This window comes from Sitophilus oryzae, unplaced genomic scaffold, assembly GCF_002938485.1.
Source record: "Sitophilus oryzae breed Bouriz unplaced genomic scaffold, Soryzae_2.0 scaffold_1717_pilon_pilon, whole genome shotgun sequence".
NCBI lineage: Eukaryota > Metazoa > Arthropoda > Insecta > Coleoptera > Curculionidae > Sitophilus > Sitophilus oryzae.
In genome coordinates, this window is record NW_022146410.1 from 879859 (window position 1) to 906848 (window position 26990).

Consider the following 26990-nt stretch of genomic DNA (forward strand, 5'->3'; position numbering starts at 1 on the left):
GCAAGGTTTTTTGGAGGGACCAGATGAAGCAGCAGAAGCCAACATCAGCGACATCGGGAACTTTGCAAAGAGCTGGAAGTGCTTTAACGCAAACAAAGAATGAGAGACAACAATACACATTGGTACAACAATAACAGGGGTATAGCGATGGGTCCAAGGCTTCCGAGTGAGGGATCAAACATGATACGTACCTACTTAGGTATATTCATTAAATGTTTCCAAAGTAAAATGCTTATGCTATAACCTAACCCTACAATATATTGTGTATTCATCTATAAATGAAAATAATCCAAAATATTCATTGGGTCACAAACATCAGAATGTACAACATCTAAAATGTATTTGGCTTTTTCACTATTTTCAGACACAAAAAAGAATCTCGAAATGTCATCCTTATATTTCACATTCTCCAATAATAATTTCACTGTCTTTCAAATTGGAAACTGGTCAAATAAAATCAAGAGTCAAAGTAGAAAAACAAATACCATTCAGAAGACATAACAGCAATCTACTGATACTTATATCATGATATGTTCACCTAGATATCGAATTATTAACATTAAATTTAAGCCTTTCATTAAACGATTCATATTAATGTGTCAAAATAGTTCAACAAATACATTTTTGTCCCAGAGTTATCCTTTTACTCATTGTCAAGCTCGACAATAATCTATAATTTTATATTTTTTAAAATTCTACTCACCTCGGGTCTTTGGAACCTGGCAAGCAACTACCACCACTGAAGAACGCCGTCAGTGCCTTAGGATAAGGACAGTCTCCCTCCTTGATCAACCAGCCAATAATAATATATACCTATATGATTAAATAAATAATATATTTTGTTATACTACACACATTAGAATTAACAAAAATAAATCCAGAGGATAAAATTCTTATGAGCTCGGAATGTCTACATGAACTAATAGTTAGCTTGCCAGCTATGTATTTCCTCTATTGAGGTAAACTACTCGTGGTAATACTAAAACATCTTCCTATTTGAAGGTAATTTTGAAGGAAATTTTTCAAACCAAACATTCTACTAATGGTAAATCTTTCTCATCTATACACAATTTTTTTCAATCAAAATTCTATATATTTCCTCTCAGAAAGACCATTTCGTTGTAGAGTATATGGAGCTGATAGCCTTCTTTGAATACCATATAAAATAATTTTCATAAGTATTATTACAATATTCACCTATTCCATTATCTGTTTGTAAGCATTTAATCTTTAGTACGCATAATTGTAGGTGTCATCAATGGAAACTATCCCACGGGGATAAACCTCGTGAGATGGAAGATTTCCAACGACGACTACTGCAGAGAATGCTGAGAGGAAGAAGAAACCATACAGCACCTGCTGTGCCACTGTCCGGCACAGGAATACCGATGCTTTTAAACTTTAGGGCAAGGTTTTTTGGAGGGACCAGATGAAGCAGCAGAAGCCAACATCAGCGACATCGGGAACTTTGCAAAGAGCTGGAATTGCTTTAACGCAAACAAAGAATGAGAGACAACAATACACATTGGTACAACAATAACAGGGGTATAGCGATGGACCCAAGGCTTCCGAGTGAGGGATCAAACATGATACGTACCTACTTAGGTATATTCATTAAATGTTTCCAAAGTAAAATTCTTATGCTTTAAAAATTATAACCTAACCCTACAATATATTGTGTATTCATCTATAAATGAAAATAATCCAAAATATTCATTGGGTCACAAACATCAGAATGTACAACATCTAAAATGTATTTGGCTTTTTCACTATTTTCAGACACAAAAAAGAATCTCGAAATTTTATCCTTATATTTCACATTCTCCAATAATAATTTCACTGTCTTTCAAATTGGAAACTGGTCAAATAAAATCACGAGTCAAAGTAGAAAAACAAATACCATTCAGAAGACATATCAGCAATCTACTTATACTTATATCATGATATGTTCACCTAGATATCGAATTATTAACATTAGATTTAAGCCTTTCATTAAACGATTCATATTAATGTGTCAAAATAGTTCAACAAATACATTTTTGTGCCAGAGTTATCCTTTTACTCATTGTCAAGCTCGACAATAATCTATAATTTTATATTTTTTAAAATTCTACTCACCTCGGGTCTTTGGAACCTGGCAAGCAACTACCACCACTGAAGAACGCCGTCAGTGCCTTAGGATAAGGACAGTCTCCCTCCTTGATCAACCCTTTGGAAACCAAAGTGTACAATGGAGCGTTGTATCCAGCAGTCCTGCCAATACCAGTGTGACATGACTTCTTTCCTCTTAGATCCTCGAAGGACTTGATGGAAGAATCCTTCCTTACCACGGCTACAGCGTAATAAGATCCACCAGTAGGACCATATTGTTCGGCAAGAATGGGTTTAAGGTTGTGTTCTTTTTGGGCAATATCAACCAGACCGCCTAAAAATAATAAAGTATTTATATTGAGTGTAGTTTTTTTTCATAACTTGGTAGAAAATCTTGAAAACTTTCTTATTGGAAGAACAAAGGTCCAAAGAAAGATTGCGAATACCTAAATCATCTAAATTGATGTCGGTTAATTTAGGGCACTTTTTAAAAATATAAAGAGCTCTACGGGGTGTCCCCAAAAAAAGTTACATATCAAAGTTGTGTTTTTTGGAAAGGAACACCCTATATATTAATTGATTTTCAGATTCTCGGAGAAAAATAAAGCTTAATAGAGTTTTATTACAGAAAAATAAAGTTTTATTAGAGAAGTATATGACTAAAATGTAAGGTTTTGGACATACGAGTATTTAACATTTTCTAAAAATAAAGAACAATTTTTAAATTACAATAAAAGCTACCTAAATTGAAATTTATCTAGTTTAGCCTAATATCTAGTTAAAATAACTATTGTACTTTAAATCAAATTAAAACTTGGCCCAAAAAGTTATACAGGGTGAGACAAAATTAATATTGAACATTGATCACTTCTAAAAGCAAGTTACTCTTTTATTTTAAATGGAACAACCAGTATATTATTCCGATATGCAATGGGGAATTCATGTTCTTTCAAAATACTATTAAGGTTGCCTACATCTCAAACAAAGATTTTCCTAGGTATTTTCATTTTTATAATTTAGTGACAGTAGATCTTTATTAGTTGAAAAATCTAGGTGGCTGTGATATTATTATGTATGACGTTTGTAACAACTTATCCTACATACATTACACCGAACATTATTACCCTACATTTTGTAACAACTTATGCTACATCAGAGAGAATTCATATGATTCTATTATTTGGTGAATGCAGTGTGTATTCACCAATTTATAGAATAGATAACTGCTCCTGATTTTATCTAGTCTATCTAGTGTTTTTTTTATGGGGATATGTTAAACACAATGTTTACAAAATTTGACCAACTATTGTCGACAACATGAGAAAAATAACTGTAGCTGCTTTTCGAAGTAGAACTCGACATGTGCATTTTAAAATGAAAAGATCTTTTGAAAAGAGAGAATCATTTTAAGCAGTTAACAGGAAAGGAAGCATTTTGAGCATTTGATTTCATCTAGCTAATTTTTGTCACATAATTATAGACTTATATCTAGTTTCTTCTGTAATCAACAAAATCACAAACATCAGAATGTACAACATCTAAAATGTATTTGGCTTTTTCACTATTTTCAGACACAAAAAAGAATCTCGAAATTTTATCCTTATATTTCACATTCTCCAATAATAATTTCACTGTCTTTCAAATTGGAAACTGGTCAAATAAAATCACGAGTCAAAGTAGAAAAACAGAAGGCTGTGATAACAAAAGGTATATCACAGCCATCTAGATTTTTTCAAATAATAAATATAGCTGACGCATCAAAATCATAAAAATTAAAATATCTAGAAGAATTTTTATCTAAAGGGTACAACCTTAAAAATATTTTGAAGATATATAAATTCCCCATTGAACACCGGAATAATATACTGGGTGTTCCATTTAAAATAAAGGAGTAACTTGTTTATAAAAGTGACCAATGTTCCATATTAATTTTGACTCACTCTGTATAACTTTTCGGATCAAATTTTAATTTGGTTTAACATACAATCGTTATTGAAATTAAATATCAGGCTATACAGGGTAAATTAAGATTTAGATAGCTATTATTGAAATTTAAAATTTACTCTTTCACAAAATGTGAAATATGCCAATATCTTTACAGTTTAGGCATATGCACTTTGGGCAATTATGAAAAAGTTCGGAGTACCCATCAAATTTCTTACAGTGCGTAAAAGCCTCCATAACAACAACAAATCAAGAGTGTCATATCATGGATCACTGAGCGATCCCTTCCTAACAAACACAGGCGTTAGGCAGGGATATTTCTTGGCGCCTCTCCTATTCAATATATTCATGGCAGCGCTCTCCATTTCCATTATAGTGGACAGCAAACTGCAGGAGAGAGGTTTGGGCATTAGATACAGATACGACGGCGGTCTGTTCAACATAAAAAGACTCAGGGCAAAAACACGTACAAAATTCATCATAGAACTTCAATACGCTGATGCCTGTGCTCTAGTTGCAAATACGTTACAGCAATTGCAAGAAATGTTATACATGGGCATACGAGGCCTTGGGACTTAAGCTGAACATCGATAAAACTAAAATCATGTGCACTCCCCCGGAAGATCACAACAATGCTATAAAAATCGGAGATGAGCTGTTGGAATATGTAGCGGGGAATTCAATTACCTCGGCAGTTTGATTTCGGAAAAGTCCAATATCGATTAGCAGGATTAGCAGCGCCTCAGGAGCATTCTGGAAATTAAAAGATAGGGTTTTCTACAATCAGGAAACGAAACCTGGGTGCCGTACCGTCGACACATGAACGCATTAAACAAGTTGCAACAGAGACATCTTAGACAACTGTTAAGAATAAAATGGTTCCATCATGTCTCAAACGTATCGGTCCTTGAAAAAGCTAACTGCAAGAGTATTGAAGTCATGATTACAAAGTCCCGCTTAAGATGGGCTGGTCACGTATGCAGAATGCAAGAAAACCGCATACCAAAATCTCTGCTTTACGGTGAGCTTGTAGACGGTAAGAGGAGGCCGGGTGGAAAGGTTCAAGGATATTTTCCACGAAACCTTAAAGGGAATTAACAAGCAGAATGAGTGGGATGAAGCAGCTCCCAATAGAACGGAATGGAGAAGAATTGTAAAGTCAGTTAAGAGCGACAACCAAAAAGTAAAGAGGCAACAAAGCAATGAGATTTTTGAATGTCTGGAGTGCGGTAGACAGATAACATCACGTATCGGGCTTTTCAGTCACAGGAAAGTTCATGAAAGAAAACGCCTTGCGTGACCATCTTCTGATGCATGTCAAATACTCGTCAGCGAGTAATGGCGGTATGTATGTATGTATATGCATCTTCAATAAACCTCACCGTTATTTTTTCTCCTAGACTCTGAAAATCAATTAATATATAGGGTGTTCCATTACAAAAAACACAACTTTGATGTGTAACTTTTTTCGGGGACACCCTGTATAACTCTATATATTTTTATAAAGTGCTTTCAATTAACCTACATATGCTCTCAAAATTTCATTTAGATATAAACTACCGTTCTCCTTGAAGCCTCCGCGTCGTATGAGAAGCGCCACCCTGTATGTATAGTCTAAGAGCAACGTTTTCGAGAAAGTATTTTAAGAAAGCTGGCTCTTTGATATATCTTTTACTATGCTCTCTGAAACAGCATGCAGTGCATCTAGCTGCCGATGCCCGGTGCGTTTACTACTGCGCATCGGAAGAAGATCCTATATATTTTTTTTTATTTAGTCCGTTAAATTCTGGTATTGAATTACAAATCGAACAAGTCTCCATAGCGCAGCGCGTAGAGTTTCCGACTACGAACCGAGGATACAGAGTTCGAGACCTTTTTTATTTTATTTTCGTTTATATTCTGAGAGTATTAATTTTTTTTTTGAATCGGCAGAATTATTTAATACTTTACTATCAGAATATAAACGAAAATAAAATAAAAAAGTTTTTGCCCTGACCTGGTCTCGAACTCTAACATAGCTTGATAGGCGGAACCTCGATCTACGCGCTGAGCTATAGAGACTCGCTCGGTTTATATTCAATACTAGAATTTAAACACTAATAAAAATATAGGATCTTCTTTCAATGCGCAGTAGGGAACGCAACATTTATACCGACAGCCAGACGGACCGCATGCTGTTCCAGAGAGCATAGTAAACGATATATTAAAGAGCTAGCTTTCTTAAAATACTTGTTTTCCCGACGTTGGCGTTGCTAGCTCTCGTACTAGTATATGTAGTTACTGGAAAAGATTCATGTGGCCATATTTTTCATGAAACACTATTTAAATGTTATTAGAGTTTTTATAATACTTTATTGATTATTAGAGAGAATGTATTTACATACCATCAAGAGTAATAACATCGGCACCATTATCCCTGATAGTATTCAGACATTTATAGACGCTCTCTTCTAAAACACAATCGAATCTTGGGCGGATATTTCTGGAAAATGCGGCTTTGCTCAAAGTCCTACACTTGTCCTCTTCGTCCTTTGAGGTAACGCAGAATCGGATCGTCTTGAAAGGTGGGCCGTAATCTCTTTCAATAACATCTAGAGAAGATACGTTTAAAAATAACTAAAATGCGTATGGGTTCCTTTTTAAGGGATTTAGTTATACATAGTTTATAGATCTATTCGAAATCCAAATAGAAAACACATTTACATCAAATATGTAGGATATTTTTATGTTAAAAGCTTCTTAAAGAATAAAAATAAGTTTAAGGTTTCAAAAGCATCAAAGCGGCTTGAATAAATAAAAATTGATAATTCGGGGATAAAAATCCTATTTACAGATGGAAATGATTTTTTCGACATTTCAAAAATATATTTACAGCATAATATTAACAGCAATGATGTGTAGATGTAATCATACTTAAGGTGCCCATTCACATACAGTTCGCCGGCAGTCCAGAACTGTCGATTTGTATACCGTGTTAACTGTTACTTTTGGGTCGGCTTTTACATGTGTGGAAGTAAATCGCATAGGGATCTTATTAAGTCGAAGTGAGAGAAATGCGACGGTGTGCTGTTGCGGCGTTGCCGGTACGCCTTTCCCTATCAAGTAAGTAATATAAGAAACACAAACCGCTTATTTTTAAAAGACTTTTTTTCAAGAGATGACTAGATAAAATCATTAGACATGTTTCTGAGCATCTGAAATGGAATTATAAGGATATCGTTAGGGTGTCATTTTTTTATAACGAGAAAACGTCAGTAATCGCGATAATTTAAAAACTCAACTTTTAACACATAACAGGCCATTACTCAAGAACCACTTCAAATATTGAAACTTTTTTTTTATTTTCAAGATCAGATATTTTACAATATGTTTACATAAGAAAAAATCGATAGGGTTGTTTTTTCCATTCAAAAATTGTAAACAATCCATCCATTTACTTATAGAGCATAGCAATTTTCAGCAATCGTGTAATTTTTTTATTGATAAAGATTTTCACATACTGTCTACAAAGAAAATACAGCAGAAATATTAACAAAGTTCTTGAAAAAACTACAATCTGTTATTTCTAATAGATTTCGAGATATCGGTTTTTGAATTCAGAGTTCTAATAGCGCAACCACTATCGAACACCCACTCAATTCCACTTATTTTTACCAAAAATGCAAGTGTGAGCTTGCACTTAAAAAAATTCAAGCTATAGGGAAAATTACAACGACTCGTTAATAAATAAACAAATTAAGTATCACGAGACGTAATTAAATCGTGAAGCTGAACGCATGACGTACACCTTTCCCTAGAACTTTAAATACTGACAGAGGTATTGATTGGGTCGACCGGTCAACCTGCGACAAATCTGCTATATCCCCTTCCACGTCTCTTAAGGCGCATTTTCACGAGTCGATTTTAGTTGATCAACTTAAGTTGACCAATAAAAAACGAAACCAAATTTTTGTTCACACACGTCAATAGAAATTGATTGGATTGTAGTTTTGAAAATGGCTTCGAACGAGGTTGTTCAGGCAGGCATAGCAGTCATTTGTGAGTTATTAAGTGAAGAAATCAGAGACATTTTATTAAAATTTGGCAAAAAAAAACAGAAAACGTCGGTTTTGGGTCCGGAACTGGATACTGAGGAGAAATAAACTGGATGTTTCAGGAGCCCTGCTCAAAGAGCTTGCATTAGGGGATCGTCTTTTTTACCGCAACACCAAAGTCGCAAAATAAACTTGAATACAAAACTCGATCGCTTTACTCTCACGACTCAATCGCGTTTCAACTTGTCTTTAAATTCGCCTGTGACTCATTAGTTGATCGATAAGTTTTGAATGGGTCAAACTTTATTGGTTCAACTGAAATTGATCAACTTAAATTGAAAACATGGTTCACATGCATATTTTTGTTCGATTTTAATTACCTGTTTCGACCTGTTTACTGTCCTCTCTTTGTTCAGTACATTATAAACGCTTTGTACTCTTCTTACATAGGGAAATCTCGACCCAAGACTAACCTTTGCCAGCCCTTAGTATTATAGTGAGTTAAAATTTCTCCATACACATACAGGCAGTCGATAGATCTGAATATGCAGATTACTTAAATCTCACAGCCGACTGAAGTGTATGGCGAAAAATCGACAGTTCAAATCGTACGTTCCCTTCTTTTGACAAGTTGGAAGTTTTGTACTATCAAGATGAGCGATTTAGGTAATAATACGACTTTTATAATAATAATAATAGCTCCCGTATATAGCGTTTGACGCCTTGGGAATTGTAAAGTACAGCTTGCCATGCTAGAGCCGTTCGGTATACAAGGAAGGTAATGTGGCTAGCACTACGCTTCAACCGCCTATTATTACCTAAGGATTGTGAATCCCAAGTACTCATTTAAGGCTGAGTCGACCTAGGTACCCAAACTATTTTTATTTTAATAAAAATAGTCGGCTGATGAAATGCCGGGTGTATAGGATTCGAACCCACTACCTCGAGATTGGTAGACGAGAGCCTGTACCTCTACGCCACCGGGCACCTATAATTTGACTTTATAAAAACCGATTATATTGATTTGTATAGGCAATTGAACTATCTGTGGAAAATTAAAAGTAAATTTTATAACAGACAGGAACAAACCAAAGCTTATGATTTTTTTTTTATTAAAACTGTTAATTATAGATACAAATGCTACTATTAATTCTGTAAAGAAAAAAATAAACAATTTGCAAAGTGCTTCCCGAATGGAACTTAAAAAAGCTTCAAATCAAAGCTTTCAGGTGAAGTTTTCTTGCATTTTTCTTTGATATTAAGGGCTTAACCATCTTTAAAAGTTCATTAAAACATGTCATTCATTCTGAGGTAGTTTTTAAGATCATCTGTTGCACTAGTTCTTAATTTTTGGACTAACTTCATATGAGGTAATGTATCAAGTTGTATAAACCAATCTTACACACAGAAACGCTTTTTTGTCTTTGTAATTGGCTCTTGAAATAACAAAAGCACGAGAAGTGCCGCTAGCTTTTTTTATTACTGACACTCCCAAAAATGAAGATCGTATTTCTCGACGTAACTGCATTTTGTGTGACAAAGTTTAGATCTTCAGTACAAATCGTACAGTCTTAATGAAGACATTATATTTGCCTAATTTGTTCAGCTTCTCTAGGCATTATTCGACCAGCTTCGAATTGATGATTACTGAGTTGATCACTTTTAATACTGCTTGACTCTCGCCTAAGATGACTATTTGTTGTTTCCGATAGTTCTTATCTAAGATAAGTTGTACGCATCTTTCAATAACGTACATTTCTGCCCGAAGGATGCTGTGGTAGGTGCCCATTGTTTCGTAATATTTAGTTTTCAGCCAAAATACTCCTATCCCTGTTCCTGCTTTAGTGTTGGAAGCATCAGTATACCACGTTATGGTATGGTCTTTTACCTGCTGAGCAAACCACAACAATAGAATATTTCTATATTCACTGATAAAGGAGATTCCGTATGATTTCAATCAAAATGGGACACCCTGTACACGAAGCCACCGATTCCTTCAGGTGTGGATAGAACAAGCTATCGAAGAACTCAAAACCCTGTTTTTAATTCCTTTTCAAACTTCTTATTGTTAAATATTACTAATTTTGATTGGTTTGACGGTTCGTGTTCAATTAATGAACAAACGTTGAGACAAGAAAATATTGGAAACTCATACTGAATTTCATAGAATATATATAACTTGCTAACAATGTTTCCTTAGGTATAGTATAATATTATTACCTGTATAATTGGCTTTATCCAGATAATCCTTAGGAGATATAATCTTGTTTTCCTTAGGCGCTGTTTTATCATTCAATTCCAAAACCTTTTGCAACCAAGGAGAGTGGTTCTTGCTACCGATGGAGTTCAGATTTTCCAGTTTTCTCCTCAAATCGTCTACGGATTTGGCAATGGCGGCGTTGGTCATGTAGCCTTGCCAAGGTCTGGCAGCCCATGTACAAGGTGTCTCGGTAACAGGAACCTTAGAGCCGTCAGGACAAAGGTAGGCGAACTGGGATGGGTCTTCGTTGGTCGGTTTGGCTGGTGTAATACCAACAGAAAGCTGAAGAAATGAAAATATTAATTGACTGGTAATATGAATTGGAAATTGGAATAGAAATACTGTACATGTTATAGAACTCAGAACGTTGTATTATACTGTTAAAATTTGACTTTCTATTAGTCTTAAAGATATATTTACTCTATTTTTCTGCAAAATAAATAGTAAAGTTAAAGAATATTTAATTTTTCAAATATAATTATCCAAAATTTTAATCTGTGTTACCTAATTTTAATTGTGTCTAGTAGCCCAATGAGAAAAAAATACTATTTGAAACAGACATTTTCGCTGCCACTGTATATTTGCTTACCCCGAAGAACTTTCTAACGAAAATCACTTTCGTCCAAGCGATTTGGCCTCCGTTGTGCGCCAAGCAGCGCAAGGCCCCGTCGTATCCAGAATACAAATCGGGATAATCGCAGATTTCTGGATGCTCGCAGAGGGCGCACAGGTTCGAATACTTCCTCTCTGGAAAAAAGAAAAAAGGTCAAAACAAATGTTAATTATTTTTGGGATGATTTTTAGGATGACGCAATAAAATAATTAAAAAGGCTACTAGAATATGTTGACTCGCCTGCCAAAGGTTAAACATCACAAAAATCATCACATTTGTATACATCAGTATATTCCAGTTCCATCTAGAGATTGAGCCTAGAATTGAGCCTAGAGCTCTAGAATTATCTCTTAATCTCTTTTAGTTATACTTTGAATAAGAAGACTAAGGAAGGAGCATAATGCTATCCATGTATTCATGCATGGCGGGCGGAAAAGCCACCATAAAAGCTCTCTAGGGTGGGGATCCTTGATAGTTCTGTTTGACGATTCATTTGACACCTTTGAATTTGATTTGAAATTTTGTGGATTTGTCAGTCTTTACGAAGCTTATTTTATGTTATTTATTATTTATTCTACTACTGATAGTTGTATAAAGGTAGTAAATCTAGATGGAAATTGTGGCAGAACTTAAATTAACAGTGACACTATCGCGATTTATCGAAAAAGACTCTAAAATAGTTGGTTGTGTAGCGTGCGGTAGATCTCGGCAAAAATCGAGTGAAATAATGGAACAACGTTTCGCTAGTAAGTGACTATATAATATACATACGTGTAGTAAACCGATCATTTATGAAATTCACTTAAATTAACTAATTATATATTTTTCTTGCATTTTAGCTTTTATTTATTACTTGTCAAAGATTAGATGTCAAAGAATTTAGATAGTACGTTAATTTGACTTACCTGCTTCAGTAGCGTATCGGATGTTTGTGTTAATAAATACTTATTATAACTTATCTATTTTTATTAGAATTATATATTTTTATTACGATTTTAATAACTACCAACATTTATTCACAACGTAAAATAACACAACAAATTATTGAGTCTACCCCACGTCTACCCTACATCATAGTTTTACATTTTTTAAATAAAATTAGAACGACACTGATAAACCGGAATTTAAGTCGGCCATATTTGAGGCCCATCGCGGTGTACCTAAGATTTTTGATATGCTCCTTCCTTAGTCTTCTTATTCAAAGTAGTTATATTATCGCTTCCACCCCAAATATTTCATGTAGCAAAATAAAACACTAAATCACTAAAATAAACCGAAACACTTTAAACGTAAAAAAGTAAAAGTGTTTTGGTGTATTGTCGTGATTTAGCATTTTATTTTGTTGTTGTAACACCAAAGGTTCCAACCCCCAACTGTAATCATATTTCTTGTACATAAATATTTCTTCTTTTTCTGTACAAACGAGTGGGAGTAGCGAAAGAAACAGAATAACAATTTTTTAACACATTGTGACAAAAAACGAATATTTGTTAGATTTTGAGTTTGGTGTGTAATAAAGAGGACTTTTTCAATGCGTGAGAGAAAAGAGGGTATAGTAAAGAGGACAGTGAGATCAAAAAGAGAACTGTCCTCTGGAGGAGGGTTGGCAATCCTAGGGTAATTACCCCATTACCCCTCTCGTATATGCGCCTTGGATATCCTCATATGGTTTTTAGGAGAAGATATTTTTTATCATTAACTTTTTGAGAAAAATTCATCATTTATAAAAGTTTTTGCGTGTTCTAAAATGGCGAATTCTGTTTATACTTTTTAAAATTTCATTGCCGTTTCAAAGAAAAATATGACAATTATACAAATAATTTTTTTTATAAGGTCAAAAAAACAAAACGCGTCTCCACTAGTAGTGGGAACTATCGAATGAATACTATCGAAACATTCGATAATTGCAATTCATTCGAATAATTCGATAGTTAGTAAAAAAACATTCGTTGAAAACTATTCGAATAAAAATTATCGAATAGATCCGTCATCTGCCTTGAAATATTGTATTCTAGTAATTCGGCAGCAAAAACCATTCATTTATAAAATTCATTCATTTATGAAATTCATTTATTCGTCAGGATCGATTATAATAAAATATTAACTGAATTTTAGTTGTCGCCCGACGTTATAGGTTTCTTTCCGAGAAACCCGACAGCGGTCGGTGGCAATGCTATGAAAGAAGCCGGCATCTTTGATTTTTTGCGGAGTTATAAAGATAAGGACACATTATTTTTTTATTGAGGTGCTAGTATTTACACAGAAAATACATTATGAAGGGCGCTGTTGCCATATTTTGGTATTAGTTGATATTAGCAAAGAATATTATTGTTTGGCTTTAGTTAGTTAGGGATAGTATGTCTATATATTCTGCATTCTTTTTTATTAATACTCTGTTGTTACACTGCAATAATACTTGTTATTTTGGATGTAGGAAAATGATTTTTAATGTTTTTAAGCAAAGACTGGTTTAATAAATAATAATAACAGTAATAATTTGTTATATCTATTAACAAAACAAAATTTAAAATCATTTAATATAAATATTTTTTTTAAGTAGTAGCAAAATATAATCAACAAATTAGATGTCAAAATTATTTATATTAGATCCTATTTAAAAATAATATAGTCTCTAAATTTTTTGTGTGTGGCAACGTTGGTTTATTAAATAATAATAATTACAGAACTAATTTGTTATATTAACAACAAATTTTAAAATCATGAAATATAAACATTTATTAATTTTCTAAGCATGCAGTGTAATGGAAGGAAAATATAAATAAAAAATTAGAAATCAAAATTATTTATATTAGGTGCTTTATATTACTATTTACTTTTACTGGCATTTACTTTAAAAAATAAATGAAATATTTCTTCGCAAAAAACTACATGTAAGAGAATTAGCATAAACAAAATACAAACATCGTTAACTTTTTTTTAAATTGGCACGTGTAAAACTTTCATTTTAATTTTCTCACCCCATAGTTTGAGTTCGATAACCCCATTTACTTAACCACATTACTTAAATATGATTATTAAGTTCGACTAATTCATATTATTAAAACATCTAAAATACAAATATGTATTTTTTAAAATTAATTGTAAGTTCATCTCATCTCTCTTAAAAATTGCTACTTCTCAAAATTTCCCATTAAAAAATAGACCATATACCATATAAAATTAAATAATTGAAAGATCGGACTACGGAAAACCACACAAATTTTCGGAAAAATTTTGACCACCTGCACATGCACACAATTGTCAATAAATAAAATTAAAAAATAACTACTATTTTAGTATTTTAACTATTTTAATAAACACAAAAATAGCACAGTATTTATACAGCGAAGTTATAAAATTTTGGAAGAACTAATAATGCACTGACGCATACAAAAATCAAACGAATACTAAATTTCATTAATTTATCAAAAGCATTCGATAGTCGTGGCTCAACGATAACCATTTAGTCGCACGGCGAGGTTGTCACATATGCTTTAGTATACAAATGAATGATTGATTTTATTCGAATAAAACCATTCGATAATTGAAATCATTCATTCATTAACCATTCGATAGTCTAATTCATTCGATAGTTCCCATCGCTAGTCTCCACGGTAAAATCCATTCGTTTTCATTATTACAAAGAATTAATTATGGTGCGGTGTTTATTATGATGTTATGACGATCTCCATAAGACAAGACTATATTTTGTAGAAAATACTGATAATGAGTATAATCTATCAAATAACAACGAATAATTATTTAATTAATAATAAAGAAAAACAACAAAAACCTATTCGATTCTTTCTCTTTATTTCACCCTTTATTTCAATTATTATGATATTGTTCGTTCTTTTTTAAGTCTTCAACGACATAGTATGTAGCAGTGAACTAAATAACTTTTTTGCTCCTTAAAACAGCTTAAAAATATGACGCAAATCAAAATTAATAATAATAATAATTTCTTTTAAGAATGAAAACGATATTTCCATAGAAACGCATTTTGATTTTTAGAGCTTAGAAATTATTCAACCGTTTTTTATTTTAATTTTTAAAGTAATTAATTGATTGTTTGTCTAAAAACCATGTTATATGTCAGTTTGTTTTTTTAGTACTTGTAATAATACGATTAAGTAATTATAAGGAACTAGCGTGTACCAGCGACTTCGTTCGCGTCGAATTAATCATTTGTAATGGTGATGATAAAGCAAAGCAAGAATTTCCATTAACATACGAACTGGATAAAATTTTCTCACATTTATGTCAGCATGAGAAAAAACAATATGGCGATATTATTATATAACTTGGTAATATTTGAGGGGTAGTTTCATCTCGGTGAAATTTGACTTTCGAAAAATCCGTTTGCCAAAAATAAGCTTTTTACGTCAAGCAGTTTAAGCAGAATCGTGGTTAAGAAATTACCCAACTTTTTGGTACACCCTGTATAATTTTTTAAAAAAATTCAAAGTGTGTAAAAAAATCATATAAATTATGCTTGTCCAAGCGTTTTCCCGAAAGACTAACCGTTTTTTAAATAACAAATATTGTAATATTTGAGGGGCGTTTTCACCCTCTTGGAATTTGAGATTCGAGAAACCCCTCCTTATCGAACCTCTACACCCCACAGTCAATCCGTTTGCCAAAAATCAGCTTTAAACGTCAAGCAGTTTAAGCAGAATAATGATTACTCAATGGTCATATTTTATGAAACACCCTGTATAAATTTATAAAAAATCTTGAAATATGTAAAACAACAAAATAAAATATACGCGTTTAAGAGTTTTCCGAAAAACTCACCGGTTTTTAAATAAAAAATATTTTAATATTTGAGGGATAGTTTCACCCCCTTAGAATTCGAGTTTCGAAAAATCCCTTCTTATCGAACCTCTACACCCTAAAGTCAATCTGTTTTCCAAAAATCAGCTTTTTACGTCAAGCGCTTTAAGCAGGATCGTGATTAATCAATTACCAAATTTTTCAAAACACCCTGTATACATTTTTAAAAAATCCTAAAATATGTAAAAAAACAAAATAAAATATATGTGCTTAAGCGTTTTTTCGGAAACTTGACCGTTTTTTAAATAAAAAATATTGTAATATTTGAGGGGTGGTTTCACCCTCTTGGAACTGGAAATTCGAAAAATCCCTTCTTATCGAACCTCTACACCCTAGAATCATCAACCTGTATGCCAAAATTGAGCTTCTTACGTTGAGTGGTTTGAGCAGGATCGTGATTAATCAGTATGTCAGTCACTTAAGGATTTTATATATTAGTATAGATTATTAAATAAGAAAATGAACAAATGTTCACTTTAAAAAAAACCTTTTGCAAACCAACGGATTCGACACACCATCATCTGTCAACTTTCTAAATTTAAATACAGGCCTAGATTTTTATTTCTATATTTAATATAATACAACCAAACACGGTGGGTTTATCTTTTTAGTTTAGGAGTTCATTGAAGAGATTCTTGCAAAAAGGAATTACTGACCTGAATTACTACTAGGTACTTAACAAAGAAAGGGACTTACTGACGAATATCAAAAAACGAAAGACTGCATACTTGGGCCATGTCATGCCGAATAGTAGAGCAAAGCTGCTGAAGTTAATCATTGAAGGGAAAATAGAAGGCAGAAGAGGACTTGGGAGACGCAAGCAGTCATCATCATCATCATCATCACGCAGCCCCCTTTCACGTCCATAGTTGAACATAGGCCTCCTCCAAACGTCTCCAGTTCTCGCGGTTTTTAGCTGTTGCAATCAGTTGTTATTCGTTTCAGGTTGTCGGTCCATCGGGTGGGAGGTCTGCCTTGGCTACGCTTGTCGGCTCTTGGTCTCCACTCTATATGTCTTTTGGTCCATCTCCCGTCTGCCATTCTAGCAATGTGTCCAGCCCATCTCCACTTTTGTTTTGTGATTCGCTGGATAATGTCATCCACTCCCGTACGTCGGCGTATCTCTTCATTTCTTACTCGATCTCTCAAAGTCAAGCCAATCATAGATCTCTCCATCCGCCTCTGTGTCACTCTCAATTTTTCTGCGGTTGCTTTTGTTAGAGTGAGTGTCTCTGCGCCATAGGTCAAAACCGGGAGGAAACATTGGTTAAATGCCTTTCTTTTCAGGTGTATTGGGATAAGATGTCCCTCATTTTTCCGTAAGCCGCCCATCTCAAGGTAATTCGTCTAGCCAGTTCACAGGTTTGGTTATCTCTGCTTATTTTAATCCCATGGCCCAAGTATACATATTTGTGGACTAATTCTATTCTGTTGTTGTGAATTTGTATGTGTTCGCTGGGCACCATATTAGTCATTATCTTAGTCTTGTCAAAATTTATTGTTAGTCCAATCTCGTGTAATGCATCCACGGATTGATGTCTGAAGAAATCAACGCATGCAGTATTGGTTAAAAAACATATGAGATTGGACTGGTCTAAACTCACACGCAGTGTTTCAAGCTGCACAGGACGACAGGACAGACAATGTTTCACCGAGATTGTTGCCAACCTTCATTGAAGATGGCACCATAAGAAGAATGGCCATCTTCTGACTCTATATTCAGACCAGCTTTGTGATACCATAGTTTAAAGAAGTTTGCTTATACTATGATGATACCATAAATACTGCATTGTTACCGAAGATAAGCAAAAATAACAAATTTCATTCAAATAAAACGTGTTGATTAGTGATACTATAATATAGTAATATATGTATTACTGTATACCACTATATAATTCATTGTAAAGAAACAGTAAATATGACTAGCTGGAAATTAATAAGCTGTGGTTAAAAGATACCTAAGGTAGAGTATTTATTTCCCATTAACCAAAATACTAATTACAACATCACTTACTCAATTTCAGGTTGATTTTGGGATCAGGCGACCACTTGCCCACAATGCACGCCTTGCTGAACAGCTTGGAGAAGGCTTTGAGCTCGTTCTCCCTGGGCGAGAGCTCGGGCTCGGCCAGATTGCCGATGATGCCCTTCTGTTTGAGCTTGGTGAGGGGGATCTTGTAGCCCACGTTGCGGCCCACGCCCGTGTGGCACGAATTGAGCCCTTTGAGACCTTCGATGCTGTCGATGGCGAGGTCTTTGTGAATGACGGCCACGGCTTCGTAACGGAACTCGGCTGGAAAGATATAAAGCAGAATGAATTTTCGAAAAAAATATAGAAAGTATTATTAAAAGATGGGAATATCGCATTAATATACCGGGTGCGTCTCAGAAGTGGCTCATCCCTGTAACTTTTTTATTTTTTGGATAAAATAAAACAATATTTAGTATGATAGTATATGACAAAAATTAGAATTGATTGAGGTATTCAATTGTTTTTAGTCGCTTCCCGTTTCACCGAAAATGACTACAATTTTTGATTTTTAAGTAGCACCCTCGGTATTTTTTTTACTTAGTTCGATAGAAAATGGCACTCTGAATAGAATGATATGAAATAAAAAAACAATGAAACAGGAAGTGATCAAAAACAATTGAATACGCCAATCAATCCTAATTTATGTTATATTCTATCATACCAAATCTCGTTTAGTTATTTGAAAAAATAAAAATGTTATTCTATCTATTCTTATTCTATTCTATATGGTGAGCCACTTTCGAGGCGCACCCGGTATTTAGTTTTAATCCTTTTAGAAGTGTGGTCTGGACCACATGGTGAGCCACTTTGGAGAGGCACCCGGTATTTAGTGTAGTCCTTTTAGAAGTGTGATATAAGCAGCTTAATGGAAAATCAAATGTATTAAAAAGAGGTAAAAGTTGTGTTGATACATTTATTCTATGCGGTATTGCCGGATTTTGCATCAAAAGTTCAAACCGCGCCATAAGTAGGCGTTTATGGAAAATTGCATCTAGAGTTGGAACCTTATTTTTCAAAATTAGTTACTCGCTTTTCACAATTAGTTACAGATATAATAGATTATATAATTATATTTAGCTTAGATATATTATCTTCATTTCAGTAATATACATGAATTTTTTTTAAATAGTTTTTTTTTCTACACAAATTTTCCTACAAACTTAAAATCCGGCAACATGCCGCTTTTGATTTTGTCTCTCTGTCTGTCAACCGGTCAATTATATTGTTCTCTGTCTTACACGTTAAAATCCAGACCACACTTCTAAAATGACCTAATCGGTATAATGTTGGAACTTTTAGCGTTTACAGCAGTATAAAAAACCACAAAATACTATTAGTTTAAGCCAAAATAAATAGAAAACAAAAATATAACATTAAAAATAACAGAATACAAGGACTCGTAACGGCCATCTACGGGCTGGAACAAAATTTTTTATATTAGACGCCATTTTTTTGGAGACTACGGATGTGTCACCAGCGACAATTTTACCGATTATTAAGAGTTTGTTGTGTGTAGTGAACTTTGCATAAACTTTATTATAATGATGATTTGTCCAGCTTTCAAGTGTAAAACCCGCAACGATAACAAAGAGCCAGGAATTGCATTTAAAATAGTTAATTTTCTGTATTCAACCTTTTTAGCGTTTTCTTATTTAATTTCATAATTATTTTTCTGATATTATATTATGATATGTCCTAATATATAGTCCATACATTTTGTACCTTTTATGAACGCGCTTTTAATGCGCTTTTCACGATAAAGAAGCATTATCCACCCTAGGCGTAGGCGAAAAATTTCTCAAATATTCAAATAAATAAAGACTAATAAATCTACTAAGCTTAACAGTAAGTATTAAATTAAATTTTGTAACCGTCCAAAAAAGAAACATTTGTGAATCAATTAAAATTCCAATTTTTATTTAATTCTGAATTTCTTATTAACCTCTGCCAGAGGCTTTGATTGGAGACAAATGGTAACAATTTGGTCTCGTATGTTATTGGGCCGGCCTTGTATTCTTTAGTCATTTGTTCAGACTTTGGACGCACGTTTCACAAAGTATCATCAGCATATTATTAAAAAACCTAAACTATTATTCACAAAGTAAGTGTTTATATAAACACTTGAAAAACTTTTTCATTGTCACAGAGCATGCCAAACTCACCAGTAATGATGAGCAAATGCAAGATAAAGACCAAGACTCCCTTGATCTTGGTCTTGCTTTTGTGCAAGACCAACACCAGTTTTGCTTATCCATTAATCACTAGTCAATGATGACGGGCCGCTCAAACAGGAATAACAACGAATAATAACGCCGAGTAAAAAATAACGTTATTTATTTATTTATATCACATATTACCTTCAGGTTCCTCTCTGGTGCGAATTTCTTCGAAAATAGCAAAATCTTCACCGGGTTCCCTGGCAGCTACGTACATATCTTCAGGATCTACAGTTCCAAAATCTGCCTCGCGTTGTTTTATCTTCGATATACATTCAATTCTATAAACAATACCAATAGATGTAAATCAAGAATAAGTATCAGTAACTTGTTGGAAATATTAAAAAACAGTTAAAAACAAAGATATGAAAACATGGGTGTTTTGACATCTTTGGTTAAACATATCTGTAGTAATAAATAAGGTCGTTAAGTTGGAAAATCACAGATACAAATAATTTCTCAGCGACTTTTTAATTGATATTGAGTATTGAAAAAATTATAATACAGAGATGTTAATTGTAACTAAATAAAGATATACTTATCTATTTTTACATTTATTAGATAGTCGTATTAATTAAAAAAATATATGTTTAATTTCATTTGCTTTAGTTTTTTTTTAAACCCTGTTTTTTAATCTTAAAGAGGCAAATTTGTATTCAGATAAACTACTTAATTTTTTAGGGAATTTAAGATAAAAGATTTTTTGAGAAATAAAGAACCATGATTATTGACTTGTTTACGTAGTTCTTGGTTTGATGTAATCGCTAAAGAACAATCTTACCTGTCTCTGGCAGGTATACAAATAATTCTCGCTCCACTCTTTGTGTCCTGGCTGGCCATTTGTCTACAAAGCTCCAACAACTCTTCAGCAATACACATTTTGTCTGAAAAACAAATTAATTTCGCATATTTATATTGTATTTTGATACACCACATGTATATATGTGTTCACTTTCAATAATTTTAACCTTCTTTGTGCGAACAAATACTAGAAATTTGTTCTCTGATCAATCATACTTTGTAGTGTGACAAATAAACAATTTTATGGGATAATTCAATCAAAAAATTGTAACAGGCAGAGTTAAAGCCTACTGGTTTAGAAACAAGCCTCAATTTGGTTTGGCAGGGTTTGGTAACAAATATATACAGGGTGAGTTTCCTACGATGTTCTCTATGGGTATCTCGGAAACTACTGGAGATAGAGAGTCGGTTAAATGGGGAAAGAATTGCAGTTTTGTGGGGTCATAAATATGCGCCTTTCAGATTTTTGAAAAAGTTCATGGCTTACTAGATATTTCGAAAAACAAATTTCGGCTATTTTAAAAATTGTCCGTAATTCCATTATAAGCTGTTTTAGACAAAAAAATTTCAGATAAAAGTTGTAGATAATCACATCCTTAATAAGACTGTATTCTCTGTTTTTTTCTAAAGCCTGTTATTTTTGACATATGACACAAACATAGGTTTTTTTAAATAGAAACCATAGTTGGCCATGACTTCATAAAAAGCGCCATTTTTTAAGCTTTTTAGTGATGTAAGCTATAATATCTTTATAGCCAATTCTTATCATTTTTAAACAATTTCACTTAGTTAGCCATGGAAACAAGTTCAATCGCCGCGCCGTTGCTCTCAGAAATGTGAAGCTGTCACATCCAAACTTTGTAAATTAAAATAAACAAAAATTGTAAATATGAATTTTTCACATGAAGAAAAGCGTGTAGATACTCGCGCATCAATAAAGTGGTTCCAACATGACTTTCATTATGACACACCACCCCCCACCCCCCATAATGAAAGAAATGTTAAAAATTATTTATGTCTTAATTATACAAACGCAGGGATAGGAAGAGGTGGACTTAATTATACAAACGCCGGGATAGGAAGATGGGCCTCTCCGATCACCTAACCTATCCATTTTAGAATTTTTATGCGGTATAGTTAACAATAAGGTTTACAAAAGAACTTATGAATTAAGAGAGGCACTCGAAGTGGCGGTACGAGAAAAGTTTAATTAGTCGACCGGGTCCTTCAGTGAGAATAGGTAGTAATTCAGTTTTAAAAAGATGATTTTCTAAAATAACTTAAAGTGTATGTAGTGATATTATTTTCTTAAGTATTAGTTTGTGTAGTGTAAATTGTAAAGAACCGTTTAGTAATATATTCTGACTGTATATAAGTTATAAATCATAACAGAATAAGAATACCATGCAATCTAAGTGAAATAAGTCAAGAAAGATAAAAATTGGCTATAACTAAATTTAACTTTTCTAACATGTCTTAAAAACCGTTTTCTAAAAAACGTAACATTCACCGGTCAACGTCTCCTCGAAAATGTATGGTCAAGAAAAGTTGAACCAATAATCTTACACGCTTTCCTTCATTTGAAAAATTCATATTTACAATTTTTGTTTGTTTTAATTTACAAAGTTTGGATGTGACAGTTTCACATTTATGAGAGGAAAGGCAATTAAATTTGTTTCCATGGCTAACTAAGTGAAATTGTTTAAAAATTATAAGAATTATTGGCTATAACTCAATTTTTCGAAGAAAACATATTATATCTTATATCGCTGAAAAACTTAAAAAATGGCGCTTTTTATGAAGTCATGGCCAACTATGGTTTCCATTTAAAAAAACATATATTTGTGTCATATGTCAAAAATGACAGGCTTTACAAAAAAAACGGAGGATACAGTCTCATTAAGGATGTGATTATCTACAACTTTTATCTGAAAACTTTTTGTCTAAAATAGCTTATAATGGAATTAGGGACAATTTTTAAAATAACCAAAATTAGTTTTTTTTGGAAATATCTAGTAAGCCATGAACTTTTTGAAAAATCTGAAAAGCGCATATTTATGACCCCACAAAACTGCAATTCTTTCCGCATTTAACCGACTCTCTATCTCCAGTAGTTTCCGAGATACCCATAGAGAACATCGTAGGAAACTCACCCTGTATAGAAGAACAAATGTATAGTAAGATAAACCAATTGCAAATAATGTCTGTAACTTTGGGTGGCCAAAAAAATTCCGAGTATTTCGCCACCAAATAGAAATCTAGAAAATAAGAACCTTGCCACTTTTTTTCTCATGCCTAAAAACCTTCTTAAAATCTAAATGTTGAACAAGAAACAAATTTGATTAACATTCAGTTGTGTATTCTTTAGTGTAATCTTTAAAAATGTGATATGCAAAATACCATGCAAATGTGAGAAATTTTATATTGGCAAAATATCTATGTTCTAATGAGGAACATACAGATTATTTAAATACGAGAAATTTTAGCTAGTTTAAAATTTGTCAAACTGTAGACTTGTAACAAAATGTAAACACTTTGAGCACCTTATAAAATAAGACAGTATTTTTTTTTTAATTTCATTAATACTTAACTGTTCTTTTTTCAGATACATAGATTTTGAAAACTATACCTAGAAATTGTTTAAGTAATATTTTCAAAACTCAATAACTCGGAAACTGTTGAATTTCGATACATTCTGTGTATTACAGTTTTTACTTAGAATTGAAGGAAGAATTGAAATATCTAATAATATACAGGGGCTTCCATTTAAAAGAATGCAACTTCGATGTGTTACGATTTTATGACCGACTCTGTATATTTAAATTTATTACTAGCTTATAGGCATTTAAAAACCCTAAAACTTTTCTATCTAAAATATTTTGTATCTAAAATTTTTTGTAGTACCTCATATATTTTACCCAATAATCGAGCCTTTCCAACAGTGGTAGACTAAGCCTGTCGGGGGCCCGGGGCGGCGAAGCTAAATGTGGCCCCGGTCTGTTTAGATAATGATATGCTTCTAATGAACATTTTGTAAAAATTGAATGACGTATGTATAATGGTTGACACAATTCAAGTATTTATACAGGATGTCCCAGGCTGAACCTGTGTTAGAAGTTTGTAGAGAACTACAATATCTAGATACGAGATTTTGTGCATATCATTGTTTCACAATGAGATCTATCGAAAAAAAAATATTTTCAATATGGCGGTACTTTCGGAAGTACCGGAAGTTGACAGCAACTTTCTTATTTTAAATGGGTGACCCCATTTATTTTACATACTTAAATTCTCTGTAAAATTTTATGAATTTTGATATTAAACACTCTATACCTAACGTTAATCGTTTTAGAGAAAAAAAAATATTTATAATTTTTGGAGGAAAAAAACTGCCTGTCAAAAATATGTATATAGCCTAAACGTCAAATTTAGTGATCGCCACAGCCACTGTACCATAAAGAGAAGACATGTGGCTATCTATGTCAAAAATTAAATTGTCCGAATGTCATATAATAATGGCCGCAGCTGTCATGGAATTGAGCGATTAAAAAATTATCATAAATCATTTTTTTTTCAAATGGAAATCAACTTTTTTTATTTCACTCGTGAAGAGGCTTTCGTTACTTTCGTTTTTAAAATTTGTTACTTTTTTTTAATGTCATTGACAATTACTAGGGCCCTCGCTGGGGCCTGATTGATAATTAAGTAAATATCTGCTTCCATTTATACTGTTTATAGTTGGCGTATACGTATGGTTTGCATACTCCACCTACAAACTGCTTTATAACTACTGAAGACATTGGCCTTGTTTGCCAGTTCAATAAAAAATGTAATAAGTCATTTTTTTCAGATTCAGAGGCCCCCTAAAAGACGGGGCCCGGGGCGGACCGCCCCTTCCGCCCCCCCCCTTAGTCCGCCGCTGCTTTCCAAACATATCAGCGACCATAAGACAAATCACAGATACAGCAAGTCTTTGGGACAAATACATTTTTAAAGAGCTTTTGTTTAAAGAAAGGCTTATTCTAATTAATTTCTTTAACTATTTTGCTTTTCTCAATACCTACTTACTTTACTTCCTACAACCTACAACAAAAATACTCAGCACCAACATACGAGTATAAAAATATACATCAAGTGCTTCAATTAGTAACAAATTTATTCACATTTGTACAACTGATATTATCTTATTTTTATACAAGTGGTATTTTTATTTTGATACAAATTAGCGATGTATATTTTGATACAAAATAAGAATATAAATAATTTGTTTTTAAGGTAATTTTATAGAGGATTCCTATAGAGAGAAAAATATAGCTTTTCTTATAGAAATAAATCTCTTCTTTCGATTTACCTACATGTCAATTTATATTATCTATATTTGGTTTAGGAACCCTTTATATGAAAATAGAGACTAATTCACGTTACATTTTAAATATTGAGTTTCTAGAAATAGATTTTATTTCTGTTGTGAAATCTTAGTGATCAAATTATTTTTAATTATAATTTAATAAAAAAATTAAAAAAGGTAATATTTTCAGATGCTTTAACTGTAAACATTATTTATCTGCTATTCAAAGATATACTACAGGGTGAGTCTTAAATAAGTACAAATATTTTTAGGGGTAGTATATTTCAACCCCAGAAACACGATTATGACGTACCTATTATTGGCGAAAATTTGATTTTTTTTAGTTTTTAGTTAAAAATAAAATTTCTTGATAATATGGCGATATAAGTAGTAGATTAAATTTACAAGAAAGAAAACGGAGAAAAGATCCAGTGGTTCTCAAAATTTAAGCAAAAAATCATTTTTTTTTTGAAAATTTTCAAAGTAAAATAACTCGGTTATTTTGGACTTATTTTAAAAATACTATAGAGAAAATATGTTTCTTTTACGGAGATCTATCAGCCCTGAAAATATTTGCAATTATTTAAGACTCATCCTGTATAGTTTCAAACTTATTGATATATCAAAAAATAAATTTTATCTGGCAGAATTATCTTAATGTCTTTATGAAAAAAATATACATTTTTGAGTGTGTCACTATAATCTGTCCAACGGGAAAATACCTAGCAGTGACAATTATTATTTTAGTTCACAGGTAAATTAAACTTTTTGTCATTCTTTGGTCTCCTAGTACAAATTTTTACCGCTGTTCCAATGGTATACCTCAAGTTTGAATATAAGTACAAATTGAATATTAATTATTAATTATCCAAAACAGATAATTTCTTATAAAAAAAATAATTTGTGTTATTTTTTGTTTATTTTATAATTTATTCAAAGTGTATAAATCTAGAAAAAAAAAAATAGTTTGAAGCATACTAAGCATTTTTCGTCGATTACGATTTTTATTACCAGTAAAAAACCACTGACAAGCTAGTGTCCATTGTCTATGATTTATCTAAAAACCAAACTTTTCCTAAGATATGAACAGGCTACAGAGTTATAAACATTATTTATAAAAACTTTTGTTCGGAACTGGAACATGAAGAAATTTAGACTGTAAATATTAAATTATTTAATCTTTCTTCTTCACATAACTTTATTACAATTTTTATACTTCTTTGTTTCTTTTAATATTTGTTAGACTTACATTCATTGTGAGCGTTTCTTCTGTACCGCAGGATTCTCCCTTCAACGGTGAAGAAAACGAGAAGAAAGGTTACCAGAAGAACTGGCTTCATGTTGAAAACGTTTACAAACATACAATACACCGGCACCAACCGAAAGCTACACTGATCTTCTCTTGTGGCCGGCGGTTGTTTATAAATAATCCCCGTCAACACAACAGAGCATTGTTGTTAAGCTTATTTGCATATACAGGATGATATACATTTAGTAAGAAAAGATAGTTTGGTTGTAGAACTGAACATTGAAATTTTATTTTGTTTATGGCATATGGAGTATTCTATATTATTTCCAAACGCACTTTGGGTATGTTGCTAACAATATAAATCCGCAATTCAAGCAAATATCCAGCTCTTGAAAAAGTAATGTTTAATTACTTTATGATTAAGCAACAAAAATAAAGCACTAATCGTGTATTTGAATAGGTCCAAAGCATTTAAGAGCAATAACCACGAAATACGTTTACCAGAAACTTGGCTTAATTCAAATTAACAGTGCAAGTTCTAAGGGACCAACCCCATAGGGAACTAC

General features: G+C 32.7%; 1 protein-coding gene across 1 annotated transcript in view; it reads right to left on the reverse strand.

Annotated features, from left to right (window-relative positions):
* LOC115881357 (transferrin) overlaps positions 1–26583 on the reverse strand; it is a 57453-nt gene extending 30870 nt beyond the window's left edge. Inside the window, exons 1-9 of the mRNA XM_030898804.1 lie at positions 26425–26583; positions 20808–20910; positions 20168–20307; positions 17793–18071; positions 10919–11076; positions 10290–10611; positions 6420–6626; positions 2209–2425; positions 704–793 (exon numbers count right to left, since the gene is read on the reverse strand). Coding sequence (XP_030754664.1) covers positions 704–793; positions 2209–2425; positions 6420–6626; positions 10290–10611; positions 10919–11076; positions 17793–18071; positions 20168–20307; positions 20808–20910; positions 26425–26536 — 1628 coding nt within the window. The 5' untranslated portion in view covers positions 26537–26583. The remainder of the gene's footprint in view (positions 1–703; positions 794–2208; positions 2426–6419; positions 6627–10289; positions 10612–10918; positions 11077–17792; positions 18072–20167; positions 20308–20807; positions 20911–26424) is intronic.
* Between the last annotated feature and the right edge of the window lie 407 nt (positions 26584–26990).